This window comes from Toxotes jaculatrix, chromosome 10 (assembly GCF_017976425.1).
Source record: "Toxotes jaculatrix isolate fToxJac2 chromosome 10, fToxJac2.pri, whole genome shotgun sequence".
NCBI lineage: Eukaryota > Metazoa > Chordata > Actinopteri > Toxotidae > Toxotes > Toxotes jaculatrix.
In genome coordinates, this window is record NC_054403.1 from 6,967,115 (window position 1) to 6,981,510 (window position 14,396).

The 14,396-nt window shown below is 39.8% G+C and overlaps 1 protein-coding gene across 5 annotated transcripts in view; it reads left to right on the top strand.

Annotated features, from left to right (window-relative positions):
• si:zfos-2326c3.2 (misshapen-like kinase 1) overlaps positions 1 to 14,396 on the top strand; it is a 55,969-nt gene that overhangs the window by 288 nt on the left and 41,285 nt on the right. For all 5 annotated transcript variants that reach the window (XM_041047452.1, XM_041047455.1, XM_041047453.1 and 2 more), the window contains exons 2-3: positions 922 to 987; positions 10,794 to 10,850. In XM_041047452.1, the coding sequence (XP_040903386.1) occupies positions 922 to 987; positions 10,794 to 10,850 (123 nt within the window). The remainder of the gene's footprint in view (positions 1 to 921; positions 988 to 10,793; positions 10,851 to 14,396) is intronic.

Genomic DNA, 14,396 nt, shown 5'->3' on the forward strand with positions numbered 1-14,396 from the left:
AAGGTCGGTTCTTTCAGTACTGTTTAAGAAACTTTTATCGTGTGTTTACTGGTCATGTGTCATAGATCGATTGCTTTATCGTGTAACACGCTTTCTGTCTGCACCGTGTCCTGTTTGCTTTACGTTCACAAGCTACAGTGTTTACACACTGGATTTTCCTTTAGCTTACTTGCTATAAACATGACATGCAATAGTGCAACAAGTGGTCGACATCAGGAAAAGCCACCAACTGAAACTGTGTGTGTGTATATTGATAGAAAAACAAACAAAAACTCAAAGATGGTGGGTTATTGTTTGTTTTTGTTTTTAATCCTATTCTCATAAGCCTAATATTTTATAGTTGGTTTGTAGTGGTCTAATGTTACTTCATGGATTTTCCATTATATATACAGTATTTAGATATGAACAGTATCTATACTTACTACAGTATTTCTGTTAAAGTCCAATGACTTTGGTGTCCTTAGAGACAATGACAGTGGGCTCCTGCGACTATATGTATGTGGTCATGTAATGGCATTTCATATCTCTTTAGGTGATAATAGCTCTATATTCAGTGAAGCCAGTGACCTGCACAATTACATGCTAAGAAAATTTTCAAGAATTTTTAAACCGTATTTTCATTACTTGTTGCTCACAATGTTATCCACATTTGCAGTACCACTTCCCCAGTCCACATCCCAGTGTAACACTGCATTGTTCTCCATTTGCCCGTAGCACTGAGTATATAAAGCTGTTTGTCATAGTTTTGTTTGGCATGAACCTGTTGCATTATGAACTTGCTGAAATGTACTGTTTTCTCTTCTGTTGTACAGTCAGCTTTCTGTTTGATTCAGCTCTGCTTAATATCACTCATGTCTCATGTCTCAATTCTCTTTTTCTTTTTCTTGATTATGTTAATGTTTTGGTTTTTCTTTTCTCTAGGATCCAGCAGGTATCTTTGAGTTGGTAGAGGTGGTTGGCAATGGGACCTACGGTCAAGTGTACAAGGTAAGGACTCCCATCATGCTTTTCTGTCCCTGTTTTCCACTTTGGTAGGTGTTTGTTTCATGCATAGAAGAACACTGCTGCAAATAGTGATACTGATACAAAGAAATCATTTGATTTGAATTGTCATGTTTGCATATAAATACTCGCTATTCAGACATAAACACTGGCACTAAATTTGATCATAAAATTTGATCCACCAATGATGCACCAGTACCCCTGTCGCACACACAGACACACACACACAGGGTATATTACAGCATCTGACACATGACTTCTGGTAAAACTCACAACGGTACTTCCAGTTAATTAGGAAGAAAAAGACTAAATCATCGGTTGACTGAAATATCCTGTAACGCTTTAGAAACAACATACACACACCAGCATCCGCAGCATCTTTAAAGGGCCCTGGGTGGGGCTCACTTCCTTATCACAATATCTGTTTTTGTATTTGTATGAGTGGTTTGTGGTTATAGGAGGTGTTTCGTCTTATTTAGGCTTATGCAGATGCTTGTGCCCCATGTTCACATACTCGCTGTACCACAAACTATGTTACTTTGGAGACTAGTTTCAGTTTTGCATATCAAAAAGGAGGGTACAACAGTTATGCTACAAACGGTTCATCAAGTTTTAAACTCTTCATAATTTAAAACTTCATTACTGTTGCTTAGTAAGATATGCAGTTGTTCTAATAACATGACTGCCCCTTACCTGCCATTCAGCAAAGAAAAGCTAAATTAACTTGTTTATACAGAAGATGATGTGAAGTTGCCTTAATCCAAAATGAATTATGGAAGAGAATGGTTATTTTTCCTGCAGGACAAAGGATATTAAGTCATCCCTGTCTTAAAAAATATGTTTCTATACAACTAAACTGCAACAAAGAGATTATGTTTTCTGTTAAAATAATGAGGATACGTTAGTTTCCCCACCCGAATATTCAATATTGCAACACAGTATCCACTTGTAGAGGCTACAAGATGATTGAACAATTTTATGGTTATGTGTAGGCTCTCACAGCGCTGGGTTAAGGTTAGGGAAAGATTGTGATCTGGTTTTATACAGAAAAAGTTCACAGCGACTTCATTTAACCAAAATCACCATCTTTCCTGAACCTTAACCAAAGTTCTTTTGTTGCCTATGAAGATAAGGGATAAGGTTAGATAGGGGAATGAATTAAAGTAGAGGTTAAAAGTTTAGGCTTTTAGAATGAATGGGGTCCATGGATAGTTCTCAGAAGTGTGTGTCAATGTGTGTGAGACAGAAGGTGGGTGTGTGCCTCGATTGCCACTTGATTTCCTGAGGGAGGAAATGTTGCAAGAGATGCACAGGACAGTAAGGCCAGTGTTGGCCTTTACACACAGTGCTTTTACACAAGGGCAGAAAAGTTACAAATTTCATCCTGTGACTCAATCAGTCATTGATATTTTAACAAGGGAAAACCTCCAAATATGGATGAATGGCGAGCAGTTTAATTCAGGGTGACTTACAGCAGTGATTTTAGTGTATTTTATGTCAACAGCCCATGAACAAAGGCAGTTCAGACAGCAGAGGCTCACCTGATAAACGCATTTTCTGAAGAAGCTTAATCTGAGAATATTTTTGTTTTTTGAAGGTCGAATACAGACTAATAATTATTTGACATTCTTTTCACAATCCTAATTCCTGTTTCATACAATGACAGGCATGAAAATACTCCTCCTTGCTGGAGAAAGAGCCCCCTCAACTTGTCCCAGAGCTTCAGTTAAAGCATCGCCAATTCTGTGCCAGTTATTCAAGTCATGTTTACCAGCCGCGGCAGATTTGGCGTCACAGCCAGTGAGATCCATTTGCAAGATGGTCTCTAGTTTTGTCCATTATGTGCATTTCCTATGCTGGCTGTAATACTCATAATGAATTTGCAGTCCCAGCAGTGCATTATTCTTCCTCATGAGAATTGCTTTCGGCAAAGTAATAATGATAGTTTTTAATGCTAACAGGCAATTAATTGGATTCTGATGAGGACTGTGTAGATCTGTTGTGCACTGCTGTGTACATTTAGCTGACACTTTCGAAGTGTGTGTATGTCTGCGTGTGTGTGTGTGTGTGTGTCTGTGTGTCTGTGTGTTTTTTAGCTGTACAACGGGTCTCGTCATGGGAAACCAGGGCAGGAACAGAGCCAATAGAACAATGACTTACACTGCACACACACACACACACACACACACACACACACACACACACACACACACACAAACATACACATGGTCCCCAAAGAAAACACTTGGTTGTGGATTGATGTGAGTGCCGGAGATGCTGACAAAGCATCTGGGCTTTTCCTCGGTTTATTTATATGTGTGTAGCATTTTCATTACATTGCAGTTTAAGCATTTAGCAATGGAAACCCAGGGCGGATGCTCAGATCTTCATCCTAAGCTTCGACCTGTGAATTGGTGCTGTGTGTATTAATAAGTGCAAATCACAAAATAAGAGAGTACAACAGAGGAAAGTTAGTTTTGAACATTACTATAATGTGTCACTGCCACAGCTTTATAACTGAAAAGGTATTTCTTTATGTAACGTGTACAGGTCTTAAGCAAGAAAAGCACTGAGGAGAGTGGCAGCAAGTTAACAAAAAAATTCACCTATACTCAGCCGAGATGGACAAAAGACTACAAGTCCCAAAGACAGCTTGGGGTAGACAATCTGTTATTTATTTGTGTTGCAGTTACTCCATGAACACAGAACATTTATAGTAAGCAGTCATGGGCAGAGGAAGTCTATCTTTTACAATTACAGAGATGCTGAGATCACTGCCACCATGGTACTTGTGCTAAAAGTAGCACACTTATTTTCAGATACAGGTCTGCATGAAATGCACACTTGTGCAGTTACAACCAACTTTGTTGTATCTTATACATTTCTTTTGTTTTTTGGGGGGGGTTTTCTTACTGTTGTGTAAATGCTGGTAGAAAGCAGCTGATGGCAGGACCCAAATGGTAAAACAGAGAAATGGCTGGTTTTGTGAAAATCAGCTTTAGTAAGGTCTAAACTCAATTAGCAGTAGGGTCAGATAAGGTCAGACAAATCAGGCAAACAGATCAGAGGAGTCCGACAGCAGGTTAAAACACATGTAAACCACAATAGAATCACAGAATTTGCTAAAACACCATGGCATCTTAGCAACATAGGCACTCTGGCAAATCTGTAGTGAAAAGCTCCTTTATGAATGACTAGGGAAATGGAGCAAACAGTAGAGAGCAGTTTGTTGTAGTATCTACTGTAAATGACAATGATCCACTGTTGTTTGGTGAAATGAAAGTTATGTTGCCATTTAGTTCTGCTCTAAATGAAATCAATCAATCCATCAGATAGCTGTTAGGCCCATAATAAGACAGAGAAAGCATAGACCGTAAAATAGATTAAATGCTAAATTATGCCTTACATTTGACCCGCATTTAACGTCAGGGGCTGATTGTAGTGATTGCTAAAGTTTGCTTTGACTCATGTTGCATAGTATTGTAGGTAGATTTTTTTGACCCACTTATTGCCAGTTAGTATTCTGATATCATGTCGGTCAGCCCTGTGTCAGTGGGAACTGACCCCAGGGGAAAGTGAGCCGCATTAGCCTCATTTTCATTTTAATTCAGTGGAACGGCCTCCTGGTCAGCAGACAGGATTTTCTGACATGCTGACGGACACAATTAGAAGAGATGGTGAGTCAGATGGAGAGTAGAGAGGGCTGGAGAAAACAATTAGGTCTTTTCATCCAAATAGCCCCAGGGACTAAAAAATCAGGAACAACTGAGGAACTCAAAGAATCTTCAGTGCACTTGTTTTTGTGTTTCCACCACATCTCAAGAGCTGTGATAATTAGAGAAATTAGAGCAACAACAGATGAAAGAGCCACTGTTTAGACTGAGACATGATTGTTGCACGGAAGAAGAAACCTCAGAATCATCACTGTTTTAGGTGAGTGATGTTTAGATGTTAGAAAAGAGAAGAGCACATGTGGAGAGTGATGGAAATTTTAAACATTTGAAAACGAAAGTCGAAAGTTGAGAGGATCTAATAAGAGCTTCTTTCTGGCTATTTGTTTGCTATAGTAGGTGTCAGTAATGAAACTTGAGCTTGACCAGTAAGTGACATTCAGTACTGCAAACTCCACCCATATAGTTTTTGGCAGACAGGAAAGCAATGCCATGGTAACAGGCAGAATTTGAGGACAAGAGCTTAAACCTGGATCCAGGTTCCTGCTGTATAAATGCAGGTAAATTTCCTTAGTCCCTCAGAAAATTCCCAGAAAAGTTCCTGCAGTCAAAAAAGGAAGTGGCCCGGCCTCGACAAGACAAACATTGACTTCACATAGATGACTGCTTCATTTTCGCTGTCCTAAACACATGCACACAGGGGAAAAATCATTTGTTTCCAACTGGTGTAGAACACACGCACCTGCACACATTAGTGTTAAAATATGTATAATGTGTGGTGGTAATCGCATAACAGTTGTACGCTGCAGTAGTTCTGTGGCCCCAAGACAAAGAAATCCAGCCCTTAAATGTGGTAAAACAACGTAAGAGGAATTTCTTGGATTTTTGGTTTTGGCATGAATCATTTACAAGTTTCCCTGTCTTAGGGTTACAAAGTATTATCGCCATATTTAAAGAAGGCACATTCTGATGTATGTCTCTTTAGAGCTAAAGAGAGATTCCTGAACAGCACATAACTTTTAAAGCTGTTAAACTTTTCAAATGAACATAAAGTTTTTGAGTTCCTTTCTTGGACTTTCTTAGTGTGGTATTGCCATGAGACAGTGACTGTGCATCTGTGCATGCTCCTCTCACTCACCACCTTGTCATCATTCACAGACGCACTTACGCACACACTTACGCACACACTTACACACACACTCAGGGCGTTTCCCTGTTTGCAAAAGGAACTTCCCTTCCCTGCAAGCCGTTGCTTTAGTCATCTGTATGTGCGTGTGTGTGCTTTTCTGTATGTGTGTGTGTTACTATGTAAAAATGTCAAACTCCTCTAAAGCCAAGTGCTATGAATATTGCTGTTGCAGCACTGTATTCAACACAAAGTAAATTAGTTGGTTAGTTTCAGTTACTCTGAATATTTTTGCTTCATCAGTCCACACAGTGTTTGTGTGTGGACTGACCTGCTTGGTTGGCTCATGCTTGTAGAGTAAAGTATAAAGTAAAGCGAAACATATCTTTAACGTTCATTTGTCATTTTAATCAGGTTTGAAAGGTCAAAACCATCCTAATGTGCTCTAGAGCATTGCTTCGATAGTTGATGCATCTCAGTAAACCTTGGTGTCACCATGTTCATGGACAGCCACAAAACAGCTGGCTGCAATGCAATTCCCAGTGTGAGTCACTTACACTTCCTCAAATATTTCTAGTTTCAATAGCGTCACTTCCCTTTCTGTTACCTACAGGTCTTTCTTATCTTACTCATGTTAACTGATCTGCTGACCAAAGTATAAAGACTATCTAAATAGTTTTTACCGACAGGCAGTCTCTGTGGCAGCCAGGTTAACCCCTTCCTGCAGCTGCTACACAGCAAAAGCCACTGGAATGGTTTTTTTTTTTTAAAGTTTCACTTTCTTCTTCTTCTTCATATTAAGACATGGACAGTGGTGTGAAAACCATTTTTCCATTGATCTATTACACATTATTTGAAATTTGGGACATTGAAATTAATATTATTTTATTTTGAAATGAAAGTCTTTGCTCCAAACCTAATCAGTGTTGGTTCGGGATTTGAACAGAGAGAAAACAGAAGATAGAGAGAGAGAGACAGCAAACATCCTCCAACATTGTGTGAAATTGCCTCATCTGTGTTTGTTAGAGGTAAAACAGAAAGAGTAGGACAGAGACAAAGGAAAAAATGGAGAGGAAAGCGAGAGAGGAAAGTGAGAGAGCGAGAAGGGGGACAGGAAGGAAGGCAGAGGTGAAAGACAGAGTGACAGAGAAGGGAGGGGGGAGGAAGGAAGAGGTAGAGAGACAAATGAAAACTAGAGAGAGAAGAGGAAAGCAGCCTCCCATGAGGCTTTGAGCTGTGGAGTGTGCTGATTACCCAGGAGTGTATGTGTGTGTGAGAGAGAGAGAGAGAGAGAGAGAGAGAGAGAGAGAGAGAGACAACAGTGAGAATATGGGAAAATCCAATGTTTGGAATATTCTCCGATGTGTCTGTCCTCCTTACTGTGCTTTCTAAATGCAAAAACTATAATTAGAAGTATACCTGTGATTCAGTGTTGCGCTTCCATACAAACCGCAAAACTCAAATGGAAGAAGAACAGAGATCATGTGCAACAGAGGCTGAAATATTCCGAGTTTTGTTCCTTAGTATGTGTCAAGCTCCAAAATAGCTGAATCCTACAAGTCCCACAATGCAACTTGATAAGGTCTTTCCATTAGATCCAACGTGGCTTGTAAATGCCCGTTTCTCAAACTCCACAGCCAAAGTTTGTAGTATCGGCTTTGTGTTAAAATTTGTAGTCTCTGAGCTCAAGTGCACATACTGTAACAGTGGTGACGTAATCAGAGTTATTTTCCCAGACATTAAAAAGCTCCCTCCAGAGCCTCAGCAGACATTGTACAAGTCTTTTCAGGGACTGAGGAGCACGACCTATGATGAGAAGACCAACCATGATGTGTAAAGCTGGTGGAGCTCCCCTTTAAATGTAACATATGTGTACGGAACAGCACTGGATGGTATTATTTGTAGCCTGATCAGTTTATGGATTTCAAATTTGTTCTTGTTGTTGTTGTTGCTTTTCAGCCAACACATACAGTGCTGATGGATCTGAGATAAGCTAATATCAGTTAATCTGTTGGCCTGATGATGAGAAAACAGTGGTCTATATTTTGTTCTAAATCGGCCCAGCTCAATGAATTAATTAAATTACATAATAATAACAAACAAGGTGGTTTCTCCCTGAGTTGCCCTGGTAAATACATCTTTGTGGGCTGAGAGAACACACATGCACACATACACACACACACACACACACACACACACACGGTGGGAGCAACTTCATTTTCTCAGTTCTTTCTCTCTTTGCAGCATTATTCTCAATATAATAGAAACCAGTCCAGCCCTTTTGACCGTTTAGTGCCAGGCAGTGAAAGTTCCATGTGAATGGTCAAAAATGTGCAAGCTCAGACACATGTTCACAGACACACACACACAGATACAAACGTGCAGTTTGTAGAGGAGAGCTGATCAGCGATGCAGTCCATCCAAGCACAAAGTACACATATGTAATGAACAGACTGTTCTGTAGAGGGACATATAGAAAGAGGGAGGGGGTGAGAGAAAGACAGAAAGGGGGGTTGGGGGGGGGGGTGAGACAGAAACTTCAGAGAGTAGCAGAGATACAGTAAGAGTGTTTCTCTCATTTGTCCCCTCGCTGTCTGCATTATAAACGTCTCTCTTGTATCTAATTAGCATATGTATGAATATATTATAGTAACCTTTTCACTGACACAATATTTGTAGTGTTCCCTTATTCTGCTTGTGTGTGTGTGTGTGCGTGTGCGTGCGTGTGTGTGTGTGTGCGCGTGTGTGTGTGTGTGTTTGCCAGTGCTGCATATTGTTAATAAGTAGCCCAGCTGAGAGTAGAACATTTCACGTTTGTAAGTTGTGGTGGCAGCGCAGGCAGCAGACACCACTGAGTCTAAAGGGACAGGAAGGCCATTTCCTTATTTATCACAGTCAGGGCAGTGGCTGCTCAGATGCCACAATTATAGAGACAATGTCCTTTACTTGGGGACAGAATGAAGGCCAGAATAAACAGGGGTCAGTGAGCCTGCCACAGTAGATCTCACATCCAATATAAAAGTGTCATATACGTGAGAAGAGAATCAGCTGGGTATTTATCTGACATGGAGTCTGTTTCACAGCTGCTGGCTCAGCAACATTTTCAATAAACTTTACTGTGAGGCACGTCTTCGCATTCCACTGTCCTATTCTCAGGGCTAAAACATTTACATGCATGTTAATTGAGAATGAGAACACACCATATATTTGTAGTTGTAAATATGGTGTAAATAGTATTTCTTGTTGCTACAAACATTCCTACAAAGTGTCATGGATATATTTCAGGATTTCATGGTTTCATGCAGGTACTTCATGTGGTAACTACACTGATTGGTTCATAAGCTGGTCTTCTAAAATGCTTACAAGAGTTAACTCAGCGATGAAACGGTGAGCAGTTCAGTACAGAGTCATGAAGTCCTGTATGGGCTAACCTCTGTCCCACTAACCACTGTAACTAAGTGCTGTAAGCATTTGCTGAACCAAACCATCCACTCAGGATTTCTGCCACTTTGACCTAGAACGGTCCGACTGAGGCACATTTCCATACACAAGATGCCCACGCTGTAAACTTCCCCTTTGCTTCTTTTGCATATTTACTCCATTCTACTGAGAAAGCCAGCAAAAGACTTTGCTGATGTGGAAATGGTGGTTTTAGACACAACACCGTGCTGTGTCCCATGGCCTACTGTATGATGGAGAAATCAGTCCCGTGAGTAATATTTCCCGGAAAAGCGATAGATGATGTTTCTAAAAAAAAAATTAGCTTAACAGAGAAAATGAAGCATAAATAAGCAGATATTGAACATGTAGTGTTTCTTTTTCAAGCTCGTCTTTGCCTCACAGGTTTTCTCTGAGCCTCTGTCTATACCTGAATATTAGCTGACTGATTGAATATAGTGGGCTTTGTCATGCCCTCTAGTCCATTTCATACACACACACACACACACACAGAGCTCTGTAATACATCACAGCTTAAAGGCCTGTAGAGTAGCTTCTCTAGTATCTTGTCAGCTTTCTGACTCATGACAAGGTTTTCAATTTTCCCCTTTTCACCTGACTGCACTTCACAGCTCTGACTCCGTGTGTGGGCTCACTCCCTCTTCTCTCTCTCTCTCTCTCTCTCTCTCTCTCTCTCTCTCTCTCTCTCTCTCTCTCTCTCTCTCTCTCTCTCTCTCTCTAATCTTGCGTCCTGTCTTGTTCTTTCTGACGGTGCCTCTCATGAGAAAATGAAATTACATAGACGATCTTTGTCCATGAGTATTGAACATAATATCACAATCCAAGTGTTCACTCAGAAGTTGCGTTGTAGTTTGTGTAAATGTTACGTTTGGCTGATAATAGATTCCAGTCTGGGCCAGTTCTCGTTGTAATCTGGAGATAAAATAATACAATATTTGGTGTCTGGTCTCTTACAGTTTGTTCCTGTCTGTCTTTCTCACTCACACAGCTGCACTTATAATTGAATGAACATGAACCTTTGAAGAATACTGACCTGAGCCTCGCAGTGTATGATGATTCACTTTTTTTGTCACTACATGGGTACTGATTTTGTTAGCATCTGAGAAGGTACTCTTCAGCTGTGCATGAAGCAGTCCTGCTGAATTGATGGTATCATATTTGAACTTATTAGATTTGTATATCTGGAATCACAAAGAAGAGAGTTGTAGTTTTTTCATAACCTTGTTCATCCAGGTTTGCTTGCAGAGCCACAGCTCAATTTGTACTCTTCTTGCCGTTCACAATTTATCACAAATTTTACTTGTGCCACAATTGTTTTTTGAATTTTTAGGCACCAGTTGCACCATAAAATCAAAAGATACTTCTACTCACACCTGTTGTTTAGAGTGCTGTCCACTGCACTTTACTATGTTATTTTATTGTGTGTGTCAAGAAAAAGAAAACTGTGCATGTTGGTGGAAATCACTGTTTTGTGTGTGGTGTTCAGTGGTTTATCTGTGCTGTGATCCTAACTCATTCTTCATGTGTCCCACCAGGGTCGTCATGTCAAGACTGGCCAGCTGGCAGCTATCAAAGTCATGGAAGTCACAGAGGTAAAAATGCAGTTCACTAAATCACACACTTACTCTTTTTGTCTGTACCTCTGCTCTCAGTGTAGTTTGTCCTCTCATCTTTGCTGAATATTAAAGTGAAACATCAAGTGTTATTTGAACTATTTTAATTTAAACTGTTACCAAACCAAATAAATTATCATTCTTTCAGTGTAAATTATACGTGACATACTTTTTTTTACAGACATGACCCACACATGAGAGCATTACAGCAAGCTGATCTAGTTCTTTACTATGTGGGATCCACACAAATGCTTGTACATGGAAACTTACCAGTGGTTTAAAAGTGAACTCAAAGTCAAAAGAAAATTTAGTTGCTAATTTATTTCTGCTTAAGATTTTTGGTTGTATGAAGGCGGCTTCTGTTTGTGCATAGAAACATAACGAAAGCTCACTGGCTGAAGTAATGTGTTGCTCACTGTGCAAATGGATGGACAGATGGACAGCGGAGAAGTGCATTATACTGGTTCAAGAGAAGTGATTCCACCCAAGAAATTTAATTTGGATGATTCCCTCTGTGAGGCTGTTTATCTATGTTATTTCATTGCATTACACAAATAACCCCAGCTCTAACCTCTTCTGCTAAGCCTCATATTGCTATCTTTGCCTGCAGTTAAATACTGCGGCATTCATTCAGAAGTGCAAACCATCACTGGTGTCATAGGCGTCTGGTTACTGAAGGTCAGTTCACACCTGCCAGACAACCTGAATTGAGAAGTCAATGATATGAAAGATTGCTAAAATGATTCTACACATTTTGGTGTTTTAGTAGTCCAGGAGGTTAAAACACTAAACACTGGCCTTTTATTCTGCTTTAACTATATCGGATGTGTTCGTGTTTTAGATGACAGAAGAGGAGAAACTGTTAAAATGAGAGGTAGGAGAGGAGAGAAAGGAGATAGACAAGCAGTTCTACAAAATTGTCATGACCACACAGGAATGAGTGTAATTAGTTGGTTAGTTTGAAGGCACTAAAAAGTGTTTGAGACCTTCCTCCTTTGTTCTCTTCCTGTTGTGTTGCAGCTTTTATCTTTCAAATGACATTATTCCAAAAAAAGACAGAACGCAGGCTATATGACGGAGGAGTTTCCTTCCTTTTTCTTCGAAACGAGTAAAACAGTATCACACTGCACTGGCCGATGTTTGCACCTGTGAAAAGGTTTTAAAACTCATTATCAGACTGAATCACTAGCCTTGCTGCACATCTCTCTTCTCTCCTTTCCCAGCTCCACTCTTTCTCCCCTCATGCAGGTAATTGAAACGATGGAACTTTTACAATCCATTTGACAACCTCTCCTAACTCTCTCCCTAAAGCATAGACACACAACCAGGATCAAACAAAAATCTACTTTGATATATCACTAGCCTGACAGAATTAAATTACATGAAATAGTCTCTTCTTTTTTTACAGTTCTCCAAGTCCCACCAATACCTCTGTTTTGACCCAGAAGTTGTTTTTATTAGATTCTGGGACAAATTTCCTTGATATTAAAGTTCTGCTCGCTTCAGAGTTTTAAAGCCACAGTGTTGAATAGTGTTGGTGTTATAAAATATGAATATAACTCATCTTACTGTAAAGCAATTTGAGGATGTAAACAAACTTCTCAGAAGCTGTAGTTTGAATTTAATCTGAAGAGGGAGGTGATGTGACTGTGTGTGTTCTGCCTTGTGGTCTTACAGCTGTACAGGGGGACAAATAGCTGAGGTGTGGAGGTTTTTTTTTTTTTTTTTACTGAATATTGGTTTACACATGTAGAGCATCAGTGCAAGTAAAATTGGGTTAAATATAGACTATTAACATGTTGAAACTGATTGTGAGGCATGCTGGGATATTATGCTGCACAACAGTGTTTGACTGCAGCATTATCAACTGACCATCAGAAAATGAATTGGCAACTATTTTGATAACCGATTAATTGTTTGAGTCGTTTGGAGGCACTTGGTGTCACGGTACAGTCATTCACGCTCCCCTCAGAGTGAATTGTAATTACTTTGGTGATTCTGAAGCTTTAGCACTTACCACCATCATCAGGTCAAAATTTAAATTTTGAATTTGTCCAAAACTTTGGTTTATGAACCACTTCCTGAAAAACATTCCCACCATCCTCAGCTGTACTTTGTGTTTTGTGCTAATTAGCAAAGGCTAGCAAACTACCATGGCAAAATTAGGAGCCTTAACTGATGTTAGCATTTAGCTCAATACACTGCTCTGCCTAAATACAGTCTCACACAGTCTTGTTCAAGAAAAAATACCAAACTTCGTTAGTTTCAGCTTCACAGTTAGAAGGATTTGTTGCTCTCCTTTGTTTTATGTCATAAGAAACTGAATATCTTTGGGTTTCTGACTGTTGTCGGACAAAGCAAGCAAATTAAGGAAATTTGCGATGATGAACACATTTCAACATTTTCTTAAATTTATATCAATTGATTGATAAAAAAAAATATCTGCAGAATAATTGAAAATGGAAATAACTGTTAGTTGCAGCCCCAGCAACCTGGTTAAATGCAACACTGGGTTAAGTGGTTTCAGTGCTTTTTCTGTTGTGTCGGAAAAAAAAATGTGAGACACACAGGTCAGACCTTATGCTAATTTCCACATCACCATAAATCTGCTCATTGCACTGAACGCCGTGGTTCATGTTTTGTTGATGGGACTCTGGGTCTTCTGCGTTTCAGACAAACTCTTTAGCAGGAAATGCTTGGCTATTATCTCCCTTCTCACACACACACACACACACACACACACATAGAGAGAGACTGTGGACACATGGAGGAGGCTTTGTGCTTCAGATGGAGGTGAAGGTTCAAACTCTGCCTTGTCATTTTCTCCCCTCCTGTCCTGTGGAGATTTAAAGGAGGTCAGTGACTGGGAGAAGTTCTCTTTTGTTTCCTCTTTTCTGATTAACAGCCACATCCAACTCTACTCTCCACCCTTCACCTCTCCACTACTCCTCCACCACTCCTCTTTCTCCTCCAGCCCAGTGTAGATTTAGAGGTTCAGTGCATTGGAGAAGTCACAAGTCATTTCCGGGATTTAGAGTAAGAAAACAAAAAATGCTGCACTCTGTTTCCTCTGCCCGTCCTGTCTGTCCTTGCGTCTCATAACATTGACCAACCTTGACCAAGTTGAGAACTGGGACTAGATGAATTAAGGTCCAATAGCTGGCTGAAAGTTTATCTTACATGACAGTCTGATTGGAGATGCTGTCCGTCCGGATGTGTACGTGTTTGTGTTATATGGACTTTTGCTTTTAACTAAAGGGCCACCTTTCAACTTCTTTATTTAAGCATCGTTATAGAAACAAGATTAAACATTATCATATTTCTGATGTGTATTTTAATGTATTTCTGAAAGGAAGAAACAGCTCAAAGTGTTAAATGAAGAGCCAGTAATAACATCTTCTGTGTTCTGAAAATGTAATGTACTCTTATTTAAGCTGTCTTCCCATTTAACATCTTGTTCAAATGCACATCAACCATACACAAAACAGTGTTTTTAACCTCTGAATAAGCCTGGAGTTTCTATCT